Source organism: Sporothrix brasiliensis (genome assembly GCF_000820605.1).
Source record: "Sporothrix brasiliensis 5110 chromosome Unknown Cont20, whole genome shotgun sequence".
Taxonomy (NCBI): Eukaryota; Fungi; Ascomycota; class Sordariomycetes; order Ophiostomatales; family Ophiostomataceae; genus Sporothrix; species Sporothrix brasiliensis.
In genome coordinates, this window is record NW_024467139.1 from 5171191 (window position 1) to 5194932 (window position 23742).

General features: G+C 57.2%; 10 protein-coding genes across 10 annotated transcripts; 7 read left to right on the forward strand and 3 right to left on the reverse strand.

The window, feature by feature from the left end:
* Positions 1-30: 30 nt before the first annotated feature.
* SPBR_07164 (RIO kinase 1) lies at positions 31-1545 on the forward strand (the record flags this gene model as incomplete). Its single annotated transcript, XM_040765418.1, has 1 exon — positions 31-1545. One exon carries the CDS (start codon positions 31-33, stop codon positions 1543-1545), a length of 1515 nt encoding a protein of 504 aa, XP_040617364.1.
* An 898-nt stretch (positions 1546-2443) lies between these two features.
* Positions 2444-4180, forward strand: SPBR_07010 (uncharacterized protein; the record flags this gene model as incomplete). The annotated part of the gene is made up of 1 exon (XM_040765265.1): positions 2444-4180. The coding sequence occupies one exon, from the start codon at positions 2444-2446 to the stop codon at positions 4178-4180; it is 1737 nt and encodes a 578-aa protein (XP_040617365.1).
* A 1691-nt stretch (positions 4181-5871) lies between these two features.
* On the forward strand, positions 5872-6659 carry SPBR_07768 (V-type H+-transporting ATPase 21kDa proteolipid subunit; the record flags this gene model as incomplete). Its single annotated transcript, XM_040766022.1, has 3 exons — positions 5872-5929; positions 6007-6133; positions 6242-6659. The coding sequence occupies 3 exons, from the start codon at positions 5872-5874 to the stop codon at positions 6657-6659; spliced, it is 603 nt and encodes a 200-aa protein (XP_040617366.1).
* Positions 6660-7198: 539 nt separating this feature from the next.
* On the reverse strand, positions 7199-9441 carry SPBR_06746 (gephyrin; the record flags this gene model as incomplete). Its single annotated transcript, XM_040765002.1, has 4 exons — positions 7199-8676; positions 8703-8777; positions 8800-9027; positions 9084-9441. The coding sequence occupies 4 exons, from the start codon at positions 9439-9441 to the stop codon at positions 7199-7201; spliced, it is 2139 nt and encodes a 712-aa protein (XP_040617367.1).
* A 466-nt stretch (positions 9442-9907) lies between these two features.
* Positions 9908-10645, forward strand: SPBR_07804 (ribonuclease P/MRP protein subunit POP5; the record flags this gene model as incomplete). Its single annotated transcript, XM_040766058.1, has 2 exons — positions 9908-10145; positions 10206-10645. 2 exons carry the CDS (start codon positions 9908-9910, stop codon positions 10643-10645), a joined length of 678 nt encoding a protein of 225 aa, XP_040617368.1.
* Positions 10646-10723: 78 nt separating this feature from the next.
* SPBR_07379 (ATP binding protein) lies at positions 10724-11963 on the reverse strand (the record flags this gene model as incomplete). The annotated part of the gene is made up of 3 exons (XM_040765633.1): positions 10724-11431; positions 11507-11832; positions 11900-11963. The coding sequence occupies 3 exons, from the start codon at positions 11961-11963 to the stop codon at positions 10724-10726; spliced, it is 1098 nt and encodes a 365-aa protein (XP_040617369.1).
* Positions 11964-12365: 402 nt separating this feature from the next.
* On the forward strand, positions 12366-13516 carry SPBR_07458 (cell cycle arrest protein BUB3; the record flags this gene model as incomplete). The annotated part of the gene is made up of 2 exons (XM_040765712.1): positions 12366-12375; positions 12456-13516. The coding sequence occupies 2 exons, from the start codon at positions 12366-12368 to the stop codon at positions 13514-13516; spliced, it is 1071 nt and encodes a 356-aa protein (XP_040617370.1).
* A 699-nt stretch (positions 13517-14215) lies between these two features.
* SPBR_07567 (uncharacterized protein) lies at positions 14216-15252 on the forward strand (the record flags this gene model as incomplete). Its single annotated transcript, XM_040765821.1, has 2 exons — positions 14216-14269; positions 14731-15252. The coding sequence occupies 2 exons, from the start codon at positions 14216-14218 to the stop codon at positions 15250-15252; spliced, it is 576 nt and encodes a 191-aa protein (XP_040617371.1).
* Positions 15253-19259: 4007 nt separating this feature from the next.
* Positions 19260-21298, forward strand: SPBR_06845 (siderophore transcription factor; the record flags this gene model as incomplete). The annotated part of the gene is made up of 3 exons (XM_040765101.1): positions 19260-19555; positions 19626-20245; positions 20349-21298. The coding sequence occupies 3 exons, from the start codon at positions 19260-19262 to the stop codon at positions 21296-21298; spliced, it is 1866 nt and encodes a 621-aa protein (XP_040617372.1).
* Positions 21299-22359: 1061 nt separating this feature from the next.
* SPBR_07809 (COPI-coated vesicle protein) lies at positions 22360-23092 on the reverse strand (the record flags this gene model as incomplete). Its single annotated transcript, XM_040766063.1, has 5 exons — positions 22360-22532; positions 22609-22692; positions 22768-22811; positions 22896-22967; positions 23073-23092. The coding sequence occupies 5 exons, from the start codon at positions 23090-23092 to the stop codon at positions 22360-22362; spliced, it is 393 nt and encodes a 130-aa protein (XP_040617373.1).
* Positions 23093-23742: the final 650 nt, after the last annotated feature.

Sequence of the window (23742 nt, forward strand, 5' to 3'; positions counted from 1 at the left end):
GACAAAACACACAACACGCAGCCCTCCGCAATGGCTTCTGACGACCGTGTCGCCTCTCTCGCCGGCGGCGTCTCCAACGTGCACATCAGCGACGGCGGCTCGGGCACCGGCCACAAGGATGGCAAGCTGCACGTGGGCAAAGAAAAGGCCGACCGCGCCACGCGCGACCAGGTGCTCGACCGCCGCACCGAGGCCATCGTCGAGGCCATGGTGCGCAAGGAGCTCATCTCGGAGCTGCAGGGCGTGATCTCGACGGGCAAGGAGGCCAACGTCTACGCGGCGCCGCTGCACACGTTTGACGACGAGGACGGCACGCACACCAGCACGCTGTACCGGGCGGCCAAGATCTACAAGACGTCGATCCTGAGCTTCGTGGACCGCGAGCGCTACATTGCGGGCGAGCACCGCTTCCGGGGCGGCGGGCACAAGGGCAACAACCGCAAGATGGTCAAGAAGTGGGCCGAAAAGGAGTTCCGCAACCTGCAGCGGCTGAACCGGGCGGGCATTGCGTGTCCGTACCCGATCCAGCTCAAGGCGAATGTGCTGCTGATGGAGTTTCTGGGCGACGGCGACGGCCACGCGTTTCCGCGGCTGCGGGATGTCGAGCTGACGGCGGCGGGGGCCGACGGTGACGATGCCGGCGGCGAGGACAGCGAGGCCGCCGACGCCGACATTGCCCGGCAGTGGCGCGCGCTGTACGTGCAGCTGCTGGGCCTCGTGCGGCGCCTCTACCAAGTCTGCCGCCTCGTGCACGCCGACCTGAGCGAGTACAACATTCTGTACCACGCGCACACGCTGTACATCATCGACGTCTCCCAGAGCGTCGGCCACGACCACCCGCAGACGTACGACTTCTTGCGCATGGACCTGCACAACATCGGCGCCTTCTTCCGGCGCAAGGGCGTCGACACGCTGCGCGACCGCACCGTCTTTGCGTTTGTCACGGCGGCACCGACGGCGTCGCCTGTCCCGTCGGATCCCGCCGCCGATGCGGCCGATGCGGCGGCTGCCATTGAGGCGCTGTACGCGGCGCGGCCCAAGGAGGAGACGGCGGCCGCCAGCGGCGACAACACGGAGGCGCTGGCGGCGCTCGAGGTCGACAACGAGGTGTTCCGCGCGCAGTACATCCCGCAGTCTCTGCACCAGATCTACGACGAGGGCATGGTGGCCCGCGGCGACGGACCTGTCGGTGGTGTGGAGGCGCTGCACGCCAAGGACAGCCTCTACGGCAACCTGTTGGCGGGTGAGAAGACCAAGATTGGCGCGGAAGCTGACGCGAATGACATTGACGACGACGACGACGACGACGACGACGACGACGAGGATGACTCCGACTCCGACAGCTCGTCCGTCAGCAACTCGGACAACTCAGACGACGAGTTTGGCCGGCCGCGCAAGCCGCGGGGCAAGCGCTTCGACGACAAGGACGAGAAGCGGGCGCACAAGCATGCGGTCAAGGAGGAGAAGCGCGAGAAGCGCCTTGTCAAGATGCCCAAGAAGGAGAAGAAGCGCAAGGTGAACACGACGTCGCGCAAGAAGAAATAGACGGGAGCGGCGTGGGATGCACGGATCTATCGTGCATGGGCATGACATCTATGGCAGCATTCTTGGGCGTTGAAAAGTATAGACGGGTTTCATTTTGATCTTTTTGGTTTGGTCTTTGTTGATGTCTTTTTTGATGTCTTTTTTTACTTCATTTCCCTTTTCTTCGTTTCCCAGGCACGGAAAAGCACAACACAAACAGACGGTCGGATGATGAAGCAATACACGGGTCGTTGCAGCGTCTAGAATGATGGCTGGCCTCGCTCGTCGTTTGGTTTCGAGAGAAGCCTCTGGCGATGCGACTGGCTCGTTCTGGCGTCGCGCGGCCTCGGACTCTGGGGCTGCACTGACACTGCTGCCTTGTCTGACGAACAAAGAGAGCACTGACGATCCCAGCTGTTTGGCAATCTGTGCTGGGTTTTGTCGACGAAACTCGTGGCATCTATTCAGCATACCGACTATGAAACGAATGGCATTCGTATTTATTTTGTCGTATTTTTAGGCATATTTCTATTACATGTTGTACTTTCTGGCTTCTGCCATCGCCTGATGCATTCCCTCCAAATCGTTTCGTCTTGATTGCTTGCCACATCGGGTCCCGTCTTCCAGGCTCCTGGCTCGTTAGGCCTGTTGGAATAGAAAATGTCAGCATCGACAGACGGGCACGGCATTGTCCCGAAAAGTGGCACAACACCAACAACCCCAGCAACTCGATGCACACACGGCAGGGATGAAACCTCGGCAGGCCGGCGATCCGTCATCGCCATTCGTTCCAACGGTCTGGTTTATCCGACATTTTGGAAAGCATCGTTTTGTCTGCACATTTATGTGTTGGCACACCCATTTCGTCGTGGCCTGACGCCCTTCGCCTCGTTCCATTGCCACCATCCCTCACCGCACCATGAAGGTCCTCGTGTCCACCTATCCCTACGCCGGGCACGTCAACCCAACGCAGCCCGTCGTCTGCGAGCTCGTCCGCCGCGGCCACGATGTCGTCTGGATGACGGGGCCGGTCTACGAGGCCCGCGTTCGACAGACCGGCGCCCGGTTTGTGCCCATGTCCCCGGACGCGCTCATCGACGACGAACACATCCACGTCATCCACGGCAAAGTCACCCTCGCCAAGGTCGCCGACTACCTGCGCCGCCTCTTTCTGGACCGCATCCCCGCCCAGGTCCGCGACTATGAGGGCGTCGCCGCCGCCGCCGACGGGTTTGTCCCCGACGTTTTGGTCGTCGACTTTTGCACCTACGCCGCCCGCTGCTATATGGACCGCGCCGGCCTGCCCTATGCCACCCTCGGCATCAACCCCTTGGTGACGCTCGACCCGGAAATCCCGCCCTGGGGGTCCGGCGAGCAGCCGCCGCGGACCGCCGGGGGCCGTCTGCGCAACCGTGTGCGCCACGCGCTGGGCATTGTCTTTTTCATCTCGCGCCTGTCGGCGGCGCTCAACAAGCAGCGCCGCGCGCTGGGTCTGCCGCCGCGCAGCCGCTGGCGCAGCTATGCCGACGATGTGCGGTCGCCGGACCTCCACATCATGATGACGACGCCGGCGTTTGAGCTTCCCCGGAAGAACATGCTGCGCAGCGTCGTGTTTGTCGGGCCTCTTTTGCCGTCGTGGTTGGATGGGGACAAGAAGGGGGACAAGAAGGCCGACGCAAAAACAACAGGCGACGCCAGCACGTTAGCTGCCGACGCAACACCCAGTGGCGAAAACGCAACGTCGGCCGACGCTGCACAGCCTACCGACCGCGCGCCGTCTGCGAATGATGTGCCGCCGGCCGACACTACGCCGCCGTGGTGGGACGAGATGCTGGCCCATCCACGCGAGCGAGTCGTCCATTTGACCCAAGGGACCATTGCGACCAACACCGACTTGCTGGTGAAGCCGACGGTCGAGGCCCTCGCCGACCGCGGCGACCTGCTCGTCATTGTCACTGGCAAGAACGTCGAGGCCCTGTTTGAAAGCGACCCGCCTGCCGGTACCGCGATGGCCTCAGCAGGGCCTCGTACTGTAGGTGCCGCCGAAACGAATGTCGAGACTGTTGAGGCGGTCGAAGGTGTCCAAGGTGTCGACACGAGCCCCAAGATGAAGCGCCCGGCCAACGTGCGCACGGCCGCCTTTGTTCCCCACCTGCGCCTGCTGCCGCACGTCGGCGTCATGGTCACCAATGCCGGCTACAACGGTGTCCTGGCCGCCCTCAGCTGCGGCGTGCCGCTGGTCTGTGCCGGGCGGACCGAGGACAAGGCGGACGTGAGCAGCCGCGTGGCCTGGTCGGGCGCGGGCATCGACCTGGCCACGGCGGCCCCGACGACCGAGGCCGTGCGGGCGGCGGTGCTGCGCATCGTGGACGGCGATGCATCCGCGCGTGCGCCACGCAACAAGAAGAAGGGAGGGCCCTTGGCCCTGCACCCCCCGGGCCATGACTACCGTGCGGTTGCAGCCCGGATTCGCGACGACTTTGCGCGACACAACGGGCCAGCCGAGGCGGCGGATGCGCTGGAGGCGTTGGTCAGGCAAAAGGCACAGGAGAAAGCCGTCGCAGAGACACTGGGGCGCATGGACAGCACAACAAAGAGGAAGAGGCTGCAGCCGAAGCCGCTGCGGGATAGCATGGCAGAGAGTGCTCAGTCGTAAGGAGGTACAGTTTGTCCGGTTTTGGTGGCCGTATGTGTTCGTCCAAGGTCAATGTTTGGAAAGTAACGTGACGCTACCGTCCAAAAAAAGTAGGGTTGTAGATGTGAAATGCAGAGAAACAGTCATGACACAGTTGAAATGCCGTCAAAGCATCACTCCGTTTTCTTCCTCCGCACACAATGGACACATTTTCCCTCTTTCACAATGTACGCCCTGGGCTCTAAATCCGGCTGGTATGTTTTGGGCCTTGATGCCGAGCCATCGCAGACCTGGTTGATCGATTTGGCATGGTCACACCAGATGTTGATTGGGATGGCCTTCACATGCTGCGGCCTGAGCTCGCAGTGTGTCGATATATATTTGTAGTAAATGTAACCGCACATTGCGACTGACGGAGGTATCGTTAAGTGTTGACGTGTGATGGTTGTTGAGGTAAGAAAAGATGTAAGAAAGATGTAAGAAAGATGTAAGAATGATAGAAAGAAGGAAGCGGAGGACTTAAATAGTAAAGGAAAGAAGAAAACGAGAAGGAAATAAAACGAGTCTGGCCACGGTAATCTGGCCACGGTAGTGAATAAAGTTCAATGAGAAGAAGCAAGGAAGTCGAACATAAGGGAGAAAGGAAAACATAAAGGTCATGTGTTTTACATTGGATGAACCTTATTGTGCCGTTGCACTTTGTATGTTTACTCAGCTGTGGTCTTTGTAAACGTATAAGTTGCGTATCTACAACGTAGGTCAAGCAGCCAGCTGACAGGTAAACTAACGGAAATGTTTCTATCTCTTGATTGCTATACAGTACAGTTTCATTCTATCGGGGTGTACATTATTTTCAAAAATTAAGATTGCTTTGTTTTTATCTTTATTTTAATTTTACTTTTTCTTTTCAAATACATGATATGTAAATAAATAAAGACATTATTTCTACTCGATTTTTCTCAGTCAACTAGCCATCGGTTTGGCTTTGTTTACCTTTGCTATGTTCTCCTGCACGAGACTTTTACAAAGCTACAGTTCATAGACGACTTCAAGAAGCAATTGTTTACCAAGTCGTCTTAGAGTGCACGATGCCAGCAAGGAAGCTCGCGAGGCTACACATCACCCATATTATCAACGTTCATGTCAGAACCTTCAGCAACTTCACGGCCTTAGGGAGAGAGGGTACATAAATGAGACAAAAAATAAACAAAATACATGAAATTTCCTTAAATTCGTTCACGATAGACGGCGAAGCACGTGATAATTTCCGAATATCACGTGATAAAACACGTGCTGCTAAGCTCCCTGGCACCGTCTGATTGGCTGAATCCGAGGCAGCACGCTTCGCGGTTTCGAGGTAGCAACTAACTAGCTGCCTTGCAACAACTGGCGTCGACCTTCGAAATCCCATCCCTGGAAAAAAGACCGCAAACCACCAACAGAACGCCACCCCTTTGCTCTTTGCGACATCACAAGCCAACGGCCCCATCTATGCGGGAGCCCCTCCTCTCCGACGACATTCTTTTCGACGGCCGAATCTGCCCTGGACGGCATCGATTGAGCGACTGAGACGACACTACTTTTCGGCGAACCCCATCACCTCATCCACAAGTGTCGAGATAACGAGTGTCGGACGCGGGCACCGGCGTCTGTTCATCTTTCTCTTCTTTCCGTCTTTGATCTTCCAGGCACACCACACGGCGACCACTACGATGAGTCTCTCGTACGGACTGGGCGGCACGGGATCCGCGCTGCTGATTGTGGGCGCCTGTACGTTTTTGCGATCCCCGATGGGACAACCGGATGGCAGGAGGATCACGACCAAACCAAATACTGACTTGGGACAGACATGCTGTTTACAGGCAGCGGCGAGGCCTTTAACGTGGGTGCTTTCCTCGAGTCGGTGTCGCCGTATGCGTGGGCGTCCCTGGGCATTGCCCTGTGCATCGGCCTCTCCGTCGTCGGCGCGGCATGGTAGGTGCACCCTCTCTATTTTTGATCCGTCGATCGGTTAATCTGGTCTCTGGTCTCTGGTCTCTGAATCTCTGGACTCGATGACGATGCTAACGCGACGTCCGCCAGGGGCATCTTCATTACCGGTTCCTCCATCCTCGGCGGCGGCGTCAAGGCGCCCCGCATCCGCACAAAGAACCTCATCTCCATCATCTTCTGCGAGGTCGTCGCCATCTACGGCGTCATCATGGCCATCATCTTCTCGTCGAAAATCCAGGCCGTCACCGGCGCCGACCTCTACAGCGCCGACTCCTACTACACGGGCTTTGCCCTCTTCTGGGCCGGCGTGACCGTCGGCTTTTGCAACCTGGTGTGCGGTGTCGCGGTCGGCATCAACGGCAGCGGCGCTGCGCTGGCGGACGCGGCGGACCCGTCGCTGTTTGTGCGGATCCTGGTGATTGAGATTTTCAGCTCCGTGCTGGGTCTGTTTGGCCTGATTATTGGTCTGCTGGTGTCGAGCAAGGCCAGCGAGTTTGGCGCGGAATAATATGGCCGCGGCGAGCTGAGGGTGCAGACGACTACGTGCTCGTCCACCGACTGGCCAAACGATGGCTCCAGATAGTTTGGCGGCTCTTGGCTAAATGGAGGCGGAGGCGAGACCAGATTTTGTTGGGGTGGTGGACTACTCAAAGACAGTTGTGGATGAGAGCACCATTTTGCCATTTTGCTCCTCCTCTCTGTGATGTTGAGTATGGCGATCTTTGACGGGCTTGCTTGGCATGATTCCCTGTTTCTCCTTCCCTTCCCTTTTTTCTTCTTTTTCTTGTCTCTCCCGTTTGGTTTACACATGTTGGCATCTTGTTTTTTTACCTACAAAGAGGGCTGACACGGCATTTGTCTGGCGTTTGATTTTGTTTCCACGTTCCATTTTTCACTTGCAATTTCATCTCCTTTTACGGAGGACAACCCGCCACAACTTCAACGTTTAATAGAGGACGCTACCACGGTAGCTTGACGGAAGCAGGTAGAAAAATCTGTATAATTTGTACATCTAAATATCGTCTGACCAGGCTGTCGTAACAACTGTCACAGTTCGCTCCGAACATTGCTCATCAACAACGCGTCCACCGTGGCGCCGGCCTTTAACGGCTCTGGACCCGCCGGCATACATAGCAGCGCGTTTGCACCACGCATGCTGCCGACCTTGGAGCTGCGTTGGCCGCCCGTGCTCGTCGCTTTCAGGACGCCGTCGGCACCGACACTGACCACGGCGCGATGGTACTCGGGCCGCTCCTTGTCGAGCGCAAAGTCGTGCGACAGCGCGACGGGCACACGTGGCAGGCCGCGTGGCTGTTCTCCCGCCATCTGGTGCAGGGCCGGCAGGACAAAGAGGTGGAACGTGACGAGTGCCGAGGCCGGGTTGCCGGGAAGCGAGAAGACAGGCCGGACCACGCGGCGCGTGCTGTGGACGACGTCGCCGGCAGCACTGCCTCCGCCGGCACTGGCCACACTCGTGTCGCGCACCGCCTCCTTGACCTCGACTGTGGCAAACGTCGTCGGCTTGCCCGGCTTCATGGCCACGCGGCCAAAGTGGATGGTGCCGCCCAAGGCCCGCTCGATGGTCGGCTTCAGCAGGTCCAGCTCGCCCATGGACACGCCGCCCGTTGTCACGACCACGTCGACCTGCCGCAGAGCGTCGCGCAGCCGCTGCTCCAGCGTGTGCGGCTGGTCCGCCACAATGCCCAGGTCGACCGTGTCGAAGCCCCATTCCTGCGCCGCCAACAGCAGCGTCGGCCGGTTCGTGTCGCGCACCTCGCCCAGCCGGAGGCGCGACGGCGGACGCGACGTGTGCTCCACCACCTCGTTGCCCGTCGACAGCACGCCCACCACGGGCCGCCGGCAGACGGCGACCTTCTGCACGCCCGCCGACGCCAGCAATCCCACTTCGCCGCCGACCGCCGTGATCTTGGCGCCCTTGGCCAAAATCAGCTGGCCGCGGCGCACGTCGCTGCCGACCTCGCGCACGTTGTCGCCGTCGCGCACGTTGGCAGCGCGGATGGCAACGTCCTTTTCCTCGGCGCCGTCGTCCGTTCGGGACTGCAGCACCGTGTTTTCGACCATGACGACCGCGTTGGCGCCGGCCGGCAGGGGTGCTCCGGTGGTGATGCGGGCGATTTCGCCGGCGCGGAGGACGTTGCCCTCGTCGGGCGCCGCGTGCGAGACGGCCACGACAGGGAAGACGCCCGACAGGGTGCGACTGCCACCATCGGCATGGTCATCGGTGTCGGCATCGGCGTCGCTCGGTTTCGGCACCACCACGGCATACCCGTCCACGATGCTGGCACGGAAGGCCGGCACGTCTTCGGCTGCGTAGACGTCCTCCGCCAAGACATGGCCGACGAGGGCCTCGTTGACCGGCCGCACGGCCTCGACATAGCCCGGCGTGAACTCGTCGATGCGTGCTAGAGCCTCGTCCACAGAGAGCATAGGGTACGGGCTGGCCCGGTTCCGTCGAGTAGGGCCCAGGCTCGGGTCGTTGGAGAGAGGCGTTGCCGGTGCCGCGTCTGCAGGCGGGGCATGACGAACTAACCCGTGGCCGTGGCCACCATGGCTGTGGCCATGCCCATGCCCGTGCCCGTGTCCGTGGCTGTGACCATGCGAATGGCTGTGGACGGCCGCTGATGCACCGGCACTAGCACCAGCACCAGCAACAACGCCCGCCTCCTTCTCGAGCTTCTTCACCCCACCTGCGTGCAATGCTCGCGAGTCCATGCCGGCGGCCAGGACACACGCGTGCGGCAACATCTTCACGATCGCCTGCAGGTTCTCTTTGGCGCCTTTGGGCGACCCTGGCAGAGTCACGATAATGCTGCGCTTCCGCACGCCCGCCACCGGCCGCGACATCACGGCGACTGCTGGTTAGTGAGAGTGCATTGAAGACAGACCAACAGTCCAGACACGCAATACGTACATGGCGTTACTTGCAGTGAGGCCGCCAGCATGCCGTGCACCAGGCCCGGTGCCGGCTTTTCGATCAACTCGGAGACGGCCTCGGGGGTAATGTCGGAGACGGCAAAGCCGGTGCCGCCGGTCGTGACGACGAGGCTGATGAAGCTTTCTCTGCTCTCGTCGACATCCGTCCACGCCTGTATCTGCTTGCGAATGGCGGCCGCCTCGTCGGTCACAATCTGTGTTTCTGCCACCGTCCATTGGCCGCTCTCCTCCAAGACACTCGTCAGCGCCGGGATGGCCGCATCGGTCGACGGATCGCGCGCGGCTGTTGTCGACACGACCAAGATGGCCGCCTGGAGTGTTGTGGGTGATGCCATACGTGGGACAACTGCTATGGAATCGGTGGGCAAAGGACGTTGCTGGAGTCACGGCGACGATGCAACACGAATGGACGTCGTGCGACTGGAGATCAATGTGATGCCGGCCCTTACCGTGCTCCGTGGCTGTTTACCGAGGCTTGTGTAAAAGTAATCGACAACGAGAAATCCAAAACAATTGGGAGACAATCAGGTTGGGTATCTGGCAAACACCTCACAATGTTTGATTAAGGTAAAGTCATGATATGGCCATTGGCGTTCAGTGCGGGTGACCTGCGGGCGAGTCCCCGCTTAAGGCAGGTACAGCTATTCTCCACTTTTTGCATCCGCCCAAGCTCCAAATTCTGACCCGCTAAACTTTTGAGTCTCACTTTTGAGGTCGAAGCCTTTCACGTCACCAAAGCGACAAAACGACAGTACAGACGAACCTGACCAGCGGCCCGCAACGTGTCCGGTCAACGCAAACATGGTGCGCGTCAAAGAGCGTTACCTACTGGTCAACATCCTCTACCCTCGCGACGGCACAGCCGACTCCAAGAACAGCAATGGCAACACCAACAGTCAGGAACAGCCTCATTTCGTCGCCGTACGCCGCCCGACGCAGAGCGACCTGACGCGACAGCTGCTCCTGCGCGGCATCAAGTCCGAGGCGAAGGCCCTCTTTGGCGACTGCGGTGCCGGCGCCGTCGAACGGACCCTCAGTGGTAGGCCCCGATGGTTCTCTGATTGACACAACACAAGTCCGCGGCCCTAACACACAACAGTCAAATACTTTTCTCGAGCCACGTCCACCTTTATCCTCCGCATCACCCGCGAACACGTGCGCTATGTCTGGACCGCCCTGACGTTCATGCGCCACGTACCCGTCCGCAACGGCCGGCCCTGCGTCTTCCGCGTGTCGCGCGTCGGCGGCACCATCCGACAGGTCGAGCAAGAAGCCATCCGCCAGGCCCGGACGCTGGTCCTGGCGACCAAAGCACACATGGCTGGCAACACGACGTCGGCATTTGAGCTGCTGACACAGTCGGCAGCGGCAACGAAAGGCACCGGGCAAGGAAAGCAGGCAAAGAACCTGTTGGCGGATGTCATGTCCGACGACGACGATGACAGAAACGAGGACGAGGAGGACGACTTTTCGGATTTTGAAGACGGCAACGGCGAGGGCATGGAGGATGACGGAGGCGAAGCAGCAGGCCTGGACTGAGGACAACCCCTGGGAGCAACAAGACCGGAGCCATTTGTAAGAGCTCCTTTCCTCAACCTTCCTCGGCCCATCGTATACTCATTTCTTGCTCCGACGGACGACCTTGATGCCATTGTCCGTCGTGGACGGCTGAGAAAAGTCCGCGTCAAAGAGTTCGTCGTCGTCGGCACCAGGGGGGGCAGCAGACGATGGCCCCGGCACGTCCAGCTCTTCGACCCGTGCGGCGGCCTCGTGCGCTTCGCGCAGCTGCTTCTCGCGCTCCGACTCTTGCCGTTCCATCGCGTCGTACTCCTCCTTGTTGTCGATCCACCGCTCCTGGAGGTCGCCCACCTCGAGCAGCGACGACTCGTCCCGCATCGCCACCTGCCACACCGTGTCGTTGGCGCCCTCGGCGCCGCCAAAGACATACCCGCCCGCCCGGTCAATCACCCGCAGCACGTGCATCATGCTGCGCTTGTTCTCGACCGCCAGCACCTCGAACCGCACGAGGCCAAACGACTCCACCATGTCGGCCACCGCCGTGTTGAGCCGCGACCACTTGTCGCTGCGCAGCGCCGGCGACTCCTCCGCGAGCGCCCCCTGCAGGTACGACAGGTCCTGCACGTCGGTGTAGTAGTCGAGGTTGAACGGCAGCGGGTCGTACGCGGCGACCTTGTCGATTTTGGTCAAAATGTTGACGTGGGGCAGGTCCATCTGCAGCATGGCCCGCAGCGCCAGCAGAATGTTGGCGAGATAGAGCGACGGCTGCGTCAGGCAGAAGCTGTCGGAGAGGTGGACGACGACGAGCTACAAGTGGTCAAGTAGTTAGCGTGACGAGTCCAACGGAAAGAACAAGAACAACTAGAACGTCGTCCCACTCACCCGGTATCCCATCTTTTGCAGCTTGAGAAATATGTTGCGCAGCGAATTGTGGTGCGTGTAGAGCTCGACCTGGCCCGGGCAGTCAAAGAGCACGTAGTCGTCGCCCAGCTCCTTGAGGCCGTCCTCCAGCCAGCTCATGTTGTTCTCCAGCTCTTCGATCGCGTACAGCACGCCGCCGTTGGGGCCCAGGTTGTCGTCGGCCATGATTTCCTCGAGCGTCACGAGGTTGCGAATGTCGACGGCGCAGGGGTAGTTGGCGTGGTCGTTGGCCGGGTCCAGGTTGACGACCGAGCACTGGCGGCCGATCGCGCTCATAAACTGGTGCACTGGACGGGTTGTCAGCAACAGTACTGGCGTGTCAGATCAACTGCACGATCAATTCAAAGTACGTACTGCCATCGCAATATGTGCTTTTGCCGGCGCCGGGGCTGCCGAGGACAAGCTGGGCGAACGGCATGAGGAGGGCCGGCTAGCTGAGTGAGAGAGTACGAATAAGATGTGTCAATGCTGGGTAAGTCAACTGTCCGTTTCACGCGTCGTCAGAGCGTGATGTCCTGTCTCAAAGTTGATGTAAACCTGATGATGATGGAAGACCGTAGAAAAACTTAGTGCATCTTTGTAAGGGACGATGGGTGTGCTGGAAGAGCTCTTCTAGGCCCCACATGTCCTACAGGCGGCAACACTCCCACCCCACGCCTTATCTTATCACCTTAGCGTGCGGTGCGTTTGGCTTCTCTTTTCGGGCGGCCGACTTTCATCTCTATTTACGTCGCAGCCTCCTTGTTTACAGCTGACTGTCGCGGCTTCTGCTCTTCGTCTGAAGCCTTTTTCTTGTCACCCACTACAAACGCCCACCAATATGGCGCCAGGTGAGTGTTGCCCAGCCTCTCAAGCTATCGCGTGTGCCCTCCACACCGACTAATCATCCCTCCCCCCCCCCCCAAAACAGTACAGTTCGAAGTCGCGCCAGCGCCTGGCGACGCCGTCTCCGCCCTCAGCTTTGCGCCCGGCACCGAATCCACGCGCCTGCTCGCCTCCTGCTGGGACAAGAACGTATACCTCTACGACATCCACAACGGAGAGGCGGGCGGCGAGGGCACGCTCGTCCAGACGTTCCCGCACCCGGGCCCCGTCCTCGATGTCTGCTTCGGCAAGGACGACTCCGAGGCGTTCTCGGCCGGCCTCGACCACGCCGTGCGGCGCATCGACCTCGCCACCGGCGCACTCCAGGTTCTGAGCCGCCACAGCCAGGGTGTCAGCTGCATCGCCTACAGCGCCGACCACGGCCTTGTCATCTCGGGCTCGTGGGACGCCACCCTCCACTTCCACGACGTCTCCGTCTCCGGCCGCCACGAACCCCTCGCCATCCAGCTGCCCGGCAAGGTCCACGCCCTGTCCACGAGCCCTACCAAGGTCGTCGTCGCCATGACCGCCCGCCTCGTCCACATTTACGATCTGCCCACCATCGCCGCCCTGTTCGCCGCCGGCACCACCGACCCGGCCGCCGTCAAGCCCTGGCAGCAGCGCGAATCCTCGCTCAAGTTTTTGACGCGCGCCGTCGCCTGCATGCCCAACGACGCCGGCTATGCCACGAGCAGCATCGAGGGCCGCGTCGCCGTCGAGTGGTTCGAGGACAGCGCCGAGTCGCAGGCCCGCAAGTATGCCTTCAAGTGCCACCGGCAGGCCGCGCCCGAGGACGAGGGCGGCGGCGACGTCGTGTTCCCCGTCAACGCGCTGGCGTTCCACCCGCGCTACGGCACGTTTGCGTCGGGCGGCGGCGACGGCACGGTCGCGCTGTGGGACGCCGAGGCCAAGCGGCGGATGAAGCAGTACCAGAAGATCCCCAACAGCGTGTGGGCGCTGTCCTTCTCGGGCAACGGGCGCTACCTCGCCATGGGCGTGGCGCCCGGCTTCGAGACGGGCCAGGAGGACTACAGCGGCGCGGGCAAGACGCAGATTATTGTGCGCGAGCTGTCCGAGACGGAGGCCAAGGGCAAGGGCGGCAAGTGAGAAGTGAGAGCGCCCAGGGCTGCATCTGCTGGGTGCGTTTTCGCGTTGTTCATGTTTTGTCGTGTTTTTTTTCTTGCTCCTTGTTTGGTTCGTATCTCGTGGGATTTGGGGACCACATCGGCGTCAGCGGGATCTGGAAAAATAGTATGCGATGGTTGAACAGCCTTCGTTCCTTTTTCTTCTTTTACTTGTTGGAATTGCATCGTGCGCTGCTTATATACATAATACTGAATCAAACCCTGCCAATTCTTTTGCCTTTCTTACCAGTCGACACAGAACTCGATAGTAATCGGCGCTCTTCGCTCCTTCCTCGCTTCTGAGCGATGCAGTTCGTGACTTCTTCGTACGGAATGCCCGCAAATGCCGCGTCTGAACTCCTTCCGTTTCGAGGGAAGCTCTTTCCTCTGATGGCCATGACTCCCGCGATGACGAAAGAACCCTCCCCCCCCCTTTTATTTTTTTGAGCCCCTTTTGTACATCTTTTTGGTCCATCCAATACTCCTTTATATATGTCGCCCAAACCCGATGTCGCCGTTGCAACAATGCCTCTCTCGCATGGGGAGAACCGGGAGCCCGAAACGACGCTGCCAACTCTCAGGACTGCTGCTTCATCACATGGGCCGCAGCGGAAGGTGCGCAGTCCGACGTTGATGGACTCCGATGTTGTTCGCGAGCAGGATGACTTGTTATATCTGCGACATGGACAAGGTGCAAGACGCAGCGCAAAAAGAATGGCGTCAGGAGTGGCTGCAGGTAAGCTCTTACTTAAAGCCTGTGGGTGTTCTATCATACCCGATTTGCCATCAGACCACTAACAAAATGGGGGACAACGTACAGGGAAAAGAGCCGATACTGACTTAATCGCTGAATCCGATGTCGACACCGCCGTGCTCCTGCTTCGGACACCTTCTCGGTCCAACCTGCCCCTGTTGTTCTCGCCTCTTCTGTCACCGCCTGCCGACGAAGCGATGGGCATGGAGGACCCCTTGGGAGAGCGTCTATCACAGCGGGATGTCTACGATACGGCGCCGCCTCCGGGTTACAAAAGACTCAACAAGGTCCGCAGCTCTCGAAGACATACTTGGGCCAATGCACGCTCTGACATGGAGCAGCCACATAGTTCTGTCGACGGTTTGCAGAGTCGTGTATTCAGACCCCGACGCCTATTGCCCACAGCCCGCCAAGAGCCATTGTTCGAACAACTTCCCGTGCAGTTTCTAGGTGATGGGTTTTCGGGCGATGAGGCCAAGGCCAGGCCACACAAGACCCGAAAGAGAGTCAAGAGCGACAGCAGCAATAGCGTCGGCTCGTCCAGCAAGAGAAAGAAAAAGGCGGACGCGTCGCCCATCCTGGGGTCTCTCGACATCGTCTCTTTGAGCCAGGAGGAGAGCGCAATCGACATGGCCGCCGCAGCGGGGGCAGCTTTGGCCGCGGCAAAGGCTACCTCCCGAATCAACACCGTCATGGAAATAATTCCGCTGCGTCCTTTGCAGCATGTACAACCGACCATGGCTTGGGACTTTGACGGCACACAAAGTACTGTCATCAAGACAGAAGTCGACGACGCAAATATGGGTGATGACGTCGTTGCAATTCCCAGTAGCTGTAACGAAAATGGACAGGTCAACGAAATCATAGACGATGAAGTTGCGGTTCACTATTCGGCATTGCCACCCTTGAGACACGAGCGGAGGAGGTCGCCAACATATTCGAGTTTGGTGGCGTTGGAAAGTTGAGATTCAGATAGATCGGTGTTACATGGATTTCGGGATTGATTTCAGTTCTCTGGTATGATCTTCCGATGGAAACCAAACGTTTGTCCTATGACTTGCAGTCAACATGATTCTCGGCCAACAACATGGCATATTTTCAACAAGCGCTTTTCATACTAGTCCTATAGAATGTCAAAGCACAAGTCGGTTTTATTTTCTCTACTGTTTGAATTTACAAGACCATTCAGCTTACACCTTGATAGACAGACATTGGTTGCTTCAACAGCCTTGGCTGTTAGTCCTCAAAATCGTGTCGCCCATGGCAATAGGCTGGTCAGACTACGACTCGACGACTGCGAAGGAAGGATATCGCCAGATAATATCGGCCTCACGTTTACTTCGTAGACGTGTTGTCTTCGCTGCATCCTTGGAATAGTATGCGGCTCGGTAAGCGTGCTGTGGCCGACGACATCATCGGTTCACTCAACAGGCCTGAACACAGAACGAGATGTCAAAGTATGTGACTGTAACGTCCAATGGCAAACTCCACCCGCCATGCTAGGCGGGCAAGACACAGGCAGCAAATGCGGTTCCCGTTCATGGGCTGTTCCGCGCCTATCGAAATCAAGACAGAGACAAAGCCTTCCTGGCACTGCCATATCTTCTCCCCAGCTGAAAATAACGGTGGATGAAAAAAGCTTCAACGTGCCCCACGTCCTGCCATCATATCGTTTTGTCTTCGATTTCCTTTTTAGCATTTCCAAGCGAGGCTCGTCGTTGCCAGCTTGCCTGACGCCATCGGTTTGGTAGTTGTCGTATTAGAAGGCGCTATTTTTCCACTTGCATCAACCTGTCACCCGTCTTTTTGTTCTGGTGTCAATTTTGTGCCTATCGCCATTCCGTTTTTTTCTTCGCCTCGGATTTTGTTTGTTTGTGTGTATCAATGGTCCTGTGCGGAACGCCGTCTCTGAACAACATTTTATGTCATCGTTTTGCGTGTTAATAACGTCAATGGGGCGGTTGGCATCTGGCGATTATAGTTTTTCGCTTTGGGAAATGGAGTCACTGTCCAATGAACCCCGTTGTAAACTGCATGACACCATTACCGGCCATGACAATTGACAATGCGCGCGTCCTGAATGGTTAATGTACATCAGCGCGCGCCCCTAAGAAGACAAAAGAGATGGCAACACTAAAAATCGATGGAACATCCCCATAAAAACTGGCCGCTTTCTGGGACCGGTTGCAATGCAGGAAATAGCTAGTTTTTTCGCCGCTCAGTTTTCTTCGTTCCTTTTCAGTCCCATGATAAAAAGCGGCTTGGGTCACAGTATAAGTGCACAGGCGTTGCTGGAAGCTCGTTTTTCTACTCTGTCTCTGTCAAGGGCGAGCCTCTGCTCGAGTACGTTCGAGTCCTCTGCAGGCACAAAGTACAAGTGTAATTATATACCGCTGTCTTGAACTTGCATGTCAAACTCCGGTGTTCGAAAATCGAAAATTATTGTGATTATTTCTTTTACGGCTTCTTTATTATTTGTCCCCACCAAGCGGCAGCACGAGTAGTGGATCTCTGCCGAAGCTTGGCTCTCTGGACGGGTTTGAATGATGCTTCTGGCCCACATTTGATTTCTCGCTCTTTTGGCAAGTGGACTTCCAATTGAGGGCCCAGATCGAACAGATGACATACTTCGTCTGAAGGAGTCTTACCTGGGTCGTCGTTTCCCAAAGAAAAGGACAGAAGCAAGGAGAAATCCTCAAAATTCAAGCGAGGAAGGCGCGACTGACGACAAAATGACAAGACGTCTATACTCGTCAGCTTCAGGCTGCTGCCTCTCTAAATATGACCTTAAAAATGGACCAAGTCGGCCCTGTGCCGGATGTCGAAAGATAAGATGCGCCATCGCACTGGATCAGATAATCTCACGGGGCCTTCGTATCGCGGCCTGTCCTTGTTTTGTTGGCATGTATGCACAGTTGCGAACATGCCCCAGAACACAACATAACCCGTTCCTTCCCCCGGCATCGTTGCTGCATCGCGCCTTCCCCTGCACATCCAGGGCACCCGCCTAGATACAAGTTTTGTGGGCAGGGGAGCGTACGGACTCGGATATAAGATGCATCTATCGGCATAACGGGCATAACACCTGCCTCCGCGGACAAGTAATACGACGGAGCGAAATGGGAACAAACTGCCCGGAAGCAACGCGCAATGCCCCCATTCGCAAGGGCTTACGCCTGTATCTTACAACACGGTGCTCTTTGCGACGTCGGGGGCAGATTGCGCTACGAACAGATGCTGGCCTAGACCCCAATACAGGGAAGGATCGATGGGAAACGGGGCGGCGTAGCCTAAAACGTTGGGATTACATTCATGGCGAATTTGATTGGTCAATAAAGCGACCCGACAGCGGAGCCCAGTGCACGTTGGGATCCGAAAGGAAAGAGCAACTGCTGACAGGGAAAGTCTGAGTGATAAGATTTCAAAGAAGAGGCCACAATGCCGCAAAATACACAGAGTCCAGTAGACGCACACCAGCGTTGGGCAGCCGGACTGCTAGTAGAAGAAATACGAAAGTACAAAACGGTGAAAAATAGAGACAGAGAGCATTGATTTAGGCGCGTTACGTGCCCACGAGGGCACGCTTTCTCTCGGCATCACGTTTGGCAATAACGCCCCCGAAAGGCAACTGCGGCCATGCCAAGGCAGCCACGTTCCTACTGCTGGGCAATCTGACTACGAAGTACGAATTATGTTTCTCGGACTAAACAGTATTCCTAAAGAAGCAGTTGCCCCATGCCGCTCGTGGTAGGTATGTTGGTTTTGTTAGTCGGTCCTTCCCCATCAGATAAATACAGTGATGCGATTTCCTGATTCGCATGATTACAATTGCCTGCCCGTCGTCACGTTCTTTGCTCACCCCCCTTTTCGTCACTTCCTTGCTTCGCGGCCATCGCTGTTTCCTCCTCATTTCCATCCGGTCCTCGCATGCCCTTTTGGACCGAAACTCACACTTGTAAATAGAAGCGACGTGAGTGGATACTTCCTTCCTGTCCTGCAGATGCCACCCCTGCTCCACTTGCGAACACCACCGCTAAAGACGATACTACGACACCTGGGATCTCTGCAGTCCTCACTCTCAACCTCTCAACGTCTGTTCTAAACAACCACCAGTGCCGACCCAATATTACGGACGCCGTCGCCGACCGCCGCCACCTAACCCACCCTTCTCGATAACGCGCAGTGGTGACCGTCTTTTTTTTTCGGACTCCCTCTCTCACAACAGCTGACGCCTCCTACTTGTGCCACACTTTTTTCCGCCTCGGCGTCCAGTCTTCCGATTCCAGATCGTCGACATTGCTCCCGCACATCTCGTCTCTCGCTCTACTGGTCTGAATCTCGTCGTTATCCACTCCATACGGCGCCATCTCTGAGCCATCATTCTCATTGTTCTCTCCCTCACTTCCACCTGTTCGTTACCACATCGTCGACGAGGAGAACCATCTTTACTACGGCAAAGACGACGACGACACCGAGGACATCATCTTGTTCGAAGGAAGCATACCTCGCTTCGTCTTTGGCAGTCCGTCCTTTCACAAATCTTGTCGACGACATCATAACGGCACGACGACTTCGCGTGCCTTCGACCACACTGGTCTTTGATTAGTCGCGTCCACAATTTCACAGGACCTCTACTTCCCGCATCATCTGTGTCATGCAACTGCCGACAGCATCATCCTCGTCTTGATCGGACTCGTCTCTACTTAGGTTTTTGGCGATGGCCCTGGGTGAAGTCTTACAGACACACTCAGTGGCACCATTTCATAAATCCCAGGAATATCAGCGTCACCATCTCCATCACCAACATCACGATAGTCGCGAGGAGAAGACCGAACCCAAGGGCTTGAAAGCGTTTCGCCAGGGTCTCAAAGGATTCCAACAGTCTGACCGAAGCCCACTCGCGGAGGCAGCAACTATGGCCGCATATTTTCCCCAAAAATCAAATATGCGCTCCGCCCTCCCCTCCCGGCCGATGGCCACAACCACCAAAGCCGTAGTCGACGGCAACTCGTCCAAGACCCGGATACGATCCCCCCCGCCGGAAGAGAACGGTACACAGAGTAGCCGTTCATCTATGGCACGGTCGCCCAACAACGGCCGGCGCAACTCCGGGTCGCCCGCCGACCTGTCGCAGCCGCTCAGCCCTACCTCCGTGACTGCCGAGACCGCTTTGACCCATGGTACCACGACCAGTTCGCAAGCAGATGTGGACGTACAGTCGGATGTTGGGTCAAGCGTTGTTCAGGGTCTGAGCGGCCAAGTCTGCAGGTAAGCTTTACAGCGACTGGCATATCATATGACTATATGGTCTATGTTGGCTAACATGTATCCCTGTCAGCAACTGCGGTATCACGCGGACACCGCTCTGGCGCCGTTCGCCGCAGGGCGCAATCATTTGCAATGCCTGCGGCCTATATCAAAAGGCTCGGAACACTGCTCGGCCGAGTTATCTAAAACGTCCCCCCACCACCGGCCCCTCAGCCGGAGGCAACGGCGGTTCTCGCGGACGGAAGAACGCCGATGCTGTCCCCATTTCGCCACAGAGTGTCTCCCAACTGCAGTCTGCGACACCTGGCGCGACCTATGTTGCTGCCGACCAGTTAAGTTCGGGCACCTGCCCCGGTGGTGGCCACTGCAACGGCACAGGCGGCGCCGAGGGTTGCAGTGGCTGTCCCGCCTATAACAACCGTATGTCGAAGATCGCCAACATTACCGTTGTGCCTGTCGACGGCTCTAAATCTGTGCCACCGGAGCACACCGGTTGTGGCTCCGGGAAGGCGGCAGCAACTGGAGACGCGTGTGACCGGGCCGGATCGCTTGACCCTGCGGCACCCATCGACATGACGAATCTGCAGAGCCAAGTGTCTACCGTCATCATCGCTTGCCAAAACTGCAGCACAACCATCACGCCGCTGTGGAGGCGAGATGAGAATGGCCGCACGATCTGCAATGCTTGTGGTATGTTCAGAAATTAGAGTGCTCCTATTCGATCGCCACATTGTCTCTTCGGACGGAAACAATGTGGTCTGTTACACAGGCTTATGCTGACTTTTCAACCTAGGCCTTTACTATAAACTCCACGGCGTCCACCGTCCTACCTTTATGAAGAAATCGGTCATCAAACGGCGAAAGCGTGTCATTCCGACCGCCCAAGACCCGCATGGTGAGGATTATTCCTCGTCGGGCGAGCAGGGTGCGACGCCTCCGCCGGGCGCGCCGGCCTCTCTCGCAGCTCGGTCGGATTCACAGCTTGGCGAAGACGTTGATGTGGAGCGCGGCACAGTCAATTCGGACGGATCTGTCAATCTAGGTCTTCGGAGACGGGCCGACCATGCCCTGTCACTTGTCCCTGAGCCTGTTCTCCGCCAGAACCAACAGCAACAGCAGCAACAGCAGCAACAGCAACCGTCACCGAGACTCGGCGGTGCGCATGACCTGAATCAATACCACTCGTCGTCGTCGCACCAGCAACACGCACACCACCCGAATCCAGCCGGCCAGCGCATAGACATGACCGGCTCCCTAAACGATGACAACCGCTTACCACCGCTGACAAGCCTCACGAGCATGGGTCCAATCGAGCGCCAGCCATCTCTGTCGCCCGCATCGTTTATTTCGCCCTCCCGCAAGCGGTCTTTCTCATCGAGCGAGAACGACTACGGTGGACCGGCCCTGCCCTCGTCGCACAACGACAATTCGCTGTACGGCAGCAGCAGCAACAACAATAGCAACGGCAGCAACGGCGAGGCCTCTAGCAAGCGCATGTCCTCCATCAAGTCGATCCTCAATGCACCGGCCTACGACAATGACGACAACTCGCTCGGCAGCATGGCCGGCCCATACCCAGGCATTGGTGGCGGCATGACGTCGCACCCCTCGAGCAGCAGTGAACCGCGTCGCAGCGACAGCCAGGACGCGCGCCTTGAGAAGCGGGCTGCCCTCCAGCGGGAGGCCGAGCGTATGCGGCAGTTGCTTGCCGATAAAGAACGGGAGCTCGCTGAGCTCGATTAGATTTGGATTCTTCGTTGATTTTGTGATGATACCACTTTCTACGCAACGACGGGGCACAATACCTGGCGCTTTCTTTGTTTTCTTGCTTTCTATTTCGAAATATTTTCTTTTACATTTATTTTCCGGCACAAGTTTTGTTTTATTTTGGCATGGGATGATATCACATCAATGGACGAGGTTGACACGGCCATATGGAGTATAATTTGGTTTAGCAAAACTGGCGACAGCAAATAGTTCAAAGGGATACGCGCAACCTGTTTGTTTCTGAGGCCATCGGGACTTCCACGTTTTCCTATGTTTACGTTTCATGTCAGGGGGGAAACGCGATAGGAAGCCAACGTTCACACAAATCTCGCTACGGGCAACTCTATTATAATAAACACAAATGACATCATACAGCGTGCTGGAACGTGTGCAACGTAAAACAAGTCTAATAACATCAAAGTAATAGGTGCAATACATGGGTGCAAATAATACAGCCTGGTAAATCCACAAGGAAATTAAAAACAGAACAGAAATAAAAACAAGTGCAGATGCAAATGCAGATGCAAAAGCACAACAAGCGCACATCCACCAAACCCAACAAAGAACTGCTGCAAACAACACCGACAGGCTTCGTCCTACACTCGGGTGGGCAAGCCAGAAACCCATAGACCACATTTGCGCAGTCGCCCCCTCAAACTCCCATATTGTGCTCGGGCGCCATCTCTTCCTTCACTCAGTTCAGACTTTCTCCTCATGGTATTCGACAGCGAGTAGCCACCTCTCTACACCAACGTCTGCCCACACCTTTGGGCCGTAAAAGTACACAAAGCCATTCCAACTATATTGCAAAGGAAGGGTGTTCGGATACGTCTTGTCCAATCCGACATTCATCTTTGCAAAGCGACCAAAATGATTGTCGAAAAGGAGCCAGGTAAAGGCCGCGTTCTCACTTCGCAAAGCTTCGGGGGAGGCTGTTGTCGGTCGACATGGTCTTGTGGGCGCATCGCAAGGCGTCCTATCGCGTACAGTTGTCGTCGTGTGCCGGCACTTCCCCGTAGACCCCTACGAGGTCCTCTTTACACCTGCTCGGCACCCCAGCCAGCATCGGCTTCGCGCATGTTCGCAGGCGGCTCAATCGACGGGATAAACTCGAGCACGCAGTATACCAGGCCGATGATGCCGACAATGGAGCCAGCAATGATGCGCAGGGTGTGGTCGTGCAAGAGGATGGAGCCGATGAAGACGTAGACTGGGGTTGGGTCAGCGACAAGAGGCGGACAATCTATGAACAGGTGACAAAATGGACGGGACAGGCCAAAACTTACAGATACCACGGCCGATGAAGGAGAACAGGAACGACGCGTACCGGGAGACCTGGGGCGGGATCTGGAACTCAAGGAGAGCGGTCGCTGCAAGGGGCGCGCATGGTTAGCAAACGGGCGACGAGAAGCCATGCCACAGGAGCTCGCTGGAGAGACACATACCGAGACCAAAGAGAATCACGTAGACGCCAATGACAACGGACTGGCTGCACGATAGGTGACGGTGGTTAGCAGCGTGGCGCGCAGCAAGAACGGGGGAAGAAACGAAACGCGCGCGGGCGGCAACTCACAAGGTGATTGGGAAGAACTGCGAGATGCCACCAAGGACCATGATGACACCAACACCAAGGTTGATGATGCGGCTGCGGGAAAAGATCGAATGGTTAGCAAGTGTGCGCCAGCGTCAGAGTACGTACGGCCTAAGCCGCACGACGAATCAATGCTTCCTCAAGCTGGCGCAAGCTCACAAGGCGTTGGAAAGATCCATTGTTGCTGGTTGTTTTTGGATGCGCGCGGCAGACGTGGTGCGTTTGATGGAGCTGTGTCGGGGGGGTGGCGATGAGACGATGCGACGAAAGGGCCGATGGCGAAGATGGTTGTCAAAGATTGAGAGATCGGATGAACTGAAAGTTTTATTGCTGGGCGGACGTGTGACGTGGGTAGGCTGTGTTGTTTGGAGGGAAACGTGGGAAACGTGGACAAGCAAGGCAGCAGAATAGTTTCGGTGGTTGGAGCAAGCAGCAAGATTGTGAGAGAAGCGGAATGGCACAGCAAGAGCAGGACCTGGACAGCAAGAGCTATCCCTCCCGTCATGCCGTAATAAAATAAAATACACCTGCCCCTGCTACCAGGACAGTCACAAAGCACCTGCCCCCTGTGGGTGGCCTGGCGCTCGGAAGGGGGCGATGATGTAGCGCTTGTACCTTCTCCACATTGTGCCAAGGAAAAGTGACCTTGGTGGAGCCAGGGGCACGTTGTCGCAAAAACAGCAAAGCTCGCCTGTTGCTGACGGCAAAGGCCCCGCAATTCAATCACTGACAGCAGGCCTAAACGGCCAAGATGTGTGCTTATGTCACTTAGAAACACCTGAAACTCAGAAGCAGCCTCTAAAAATCGACTTCTATTACAGCATGCGAC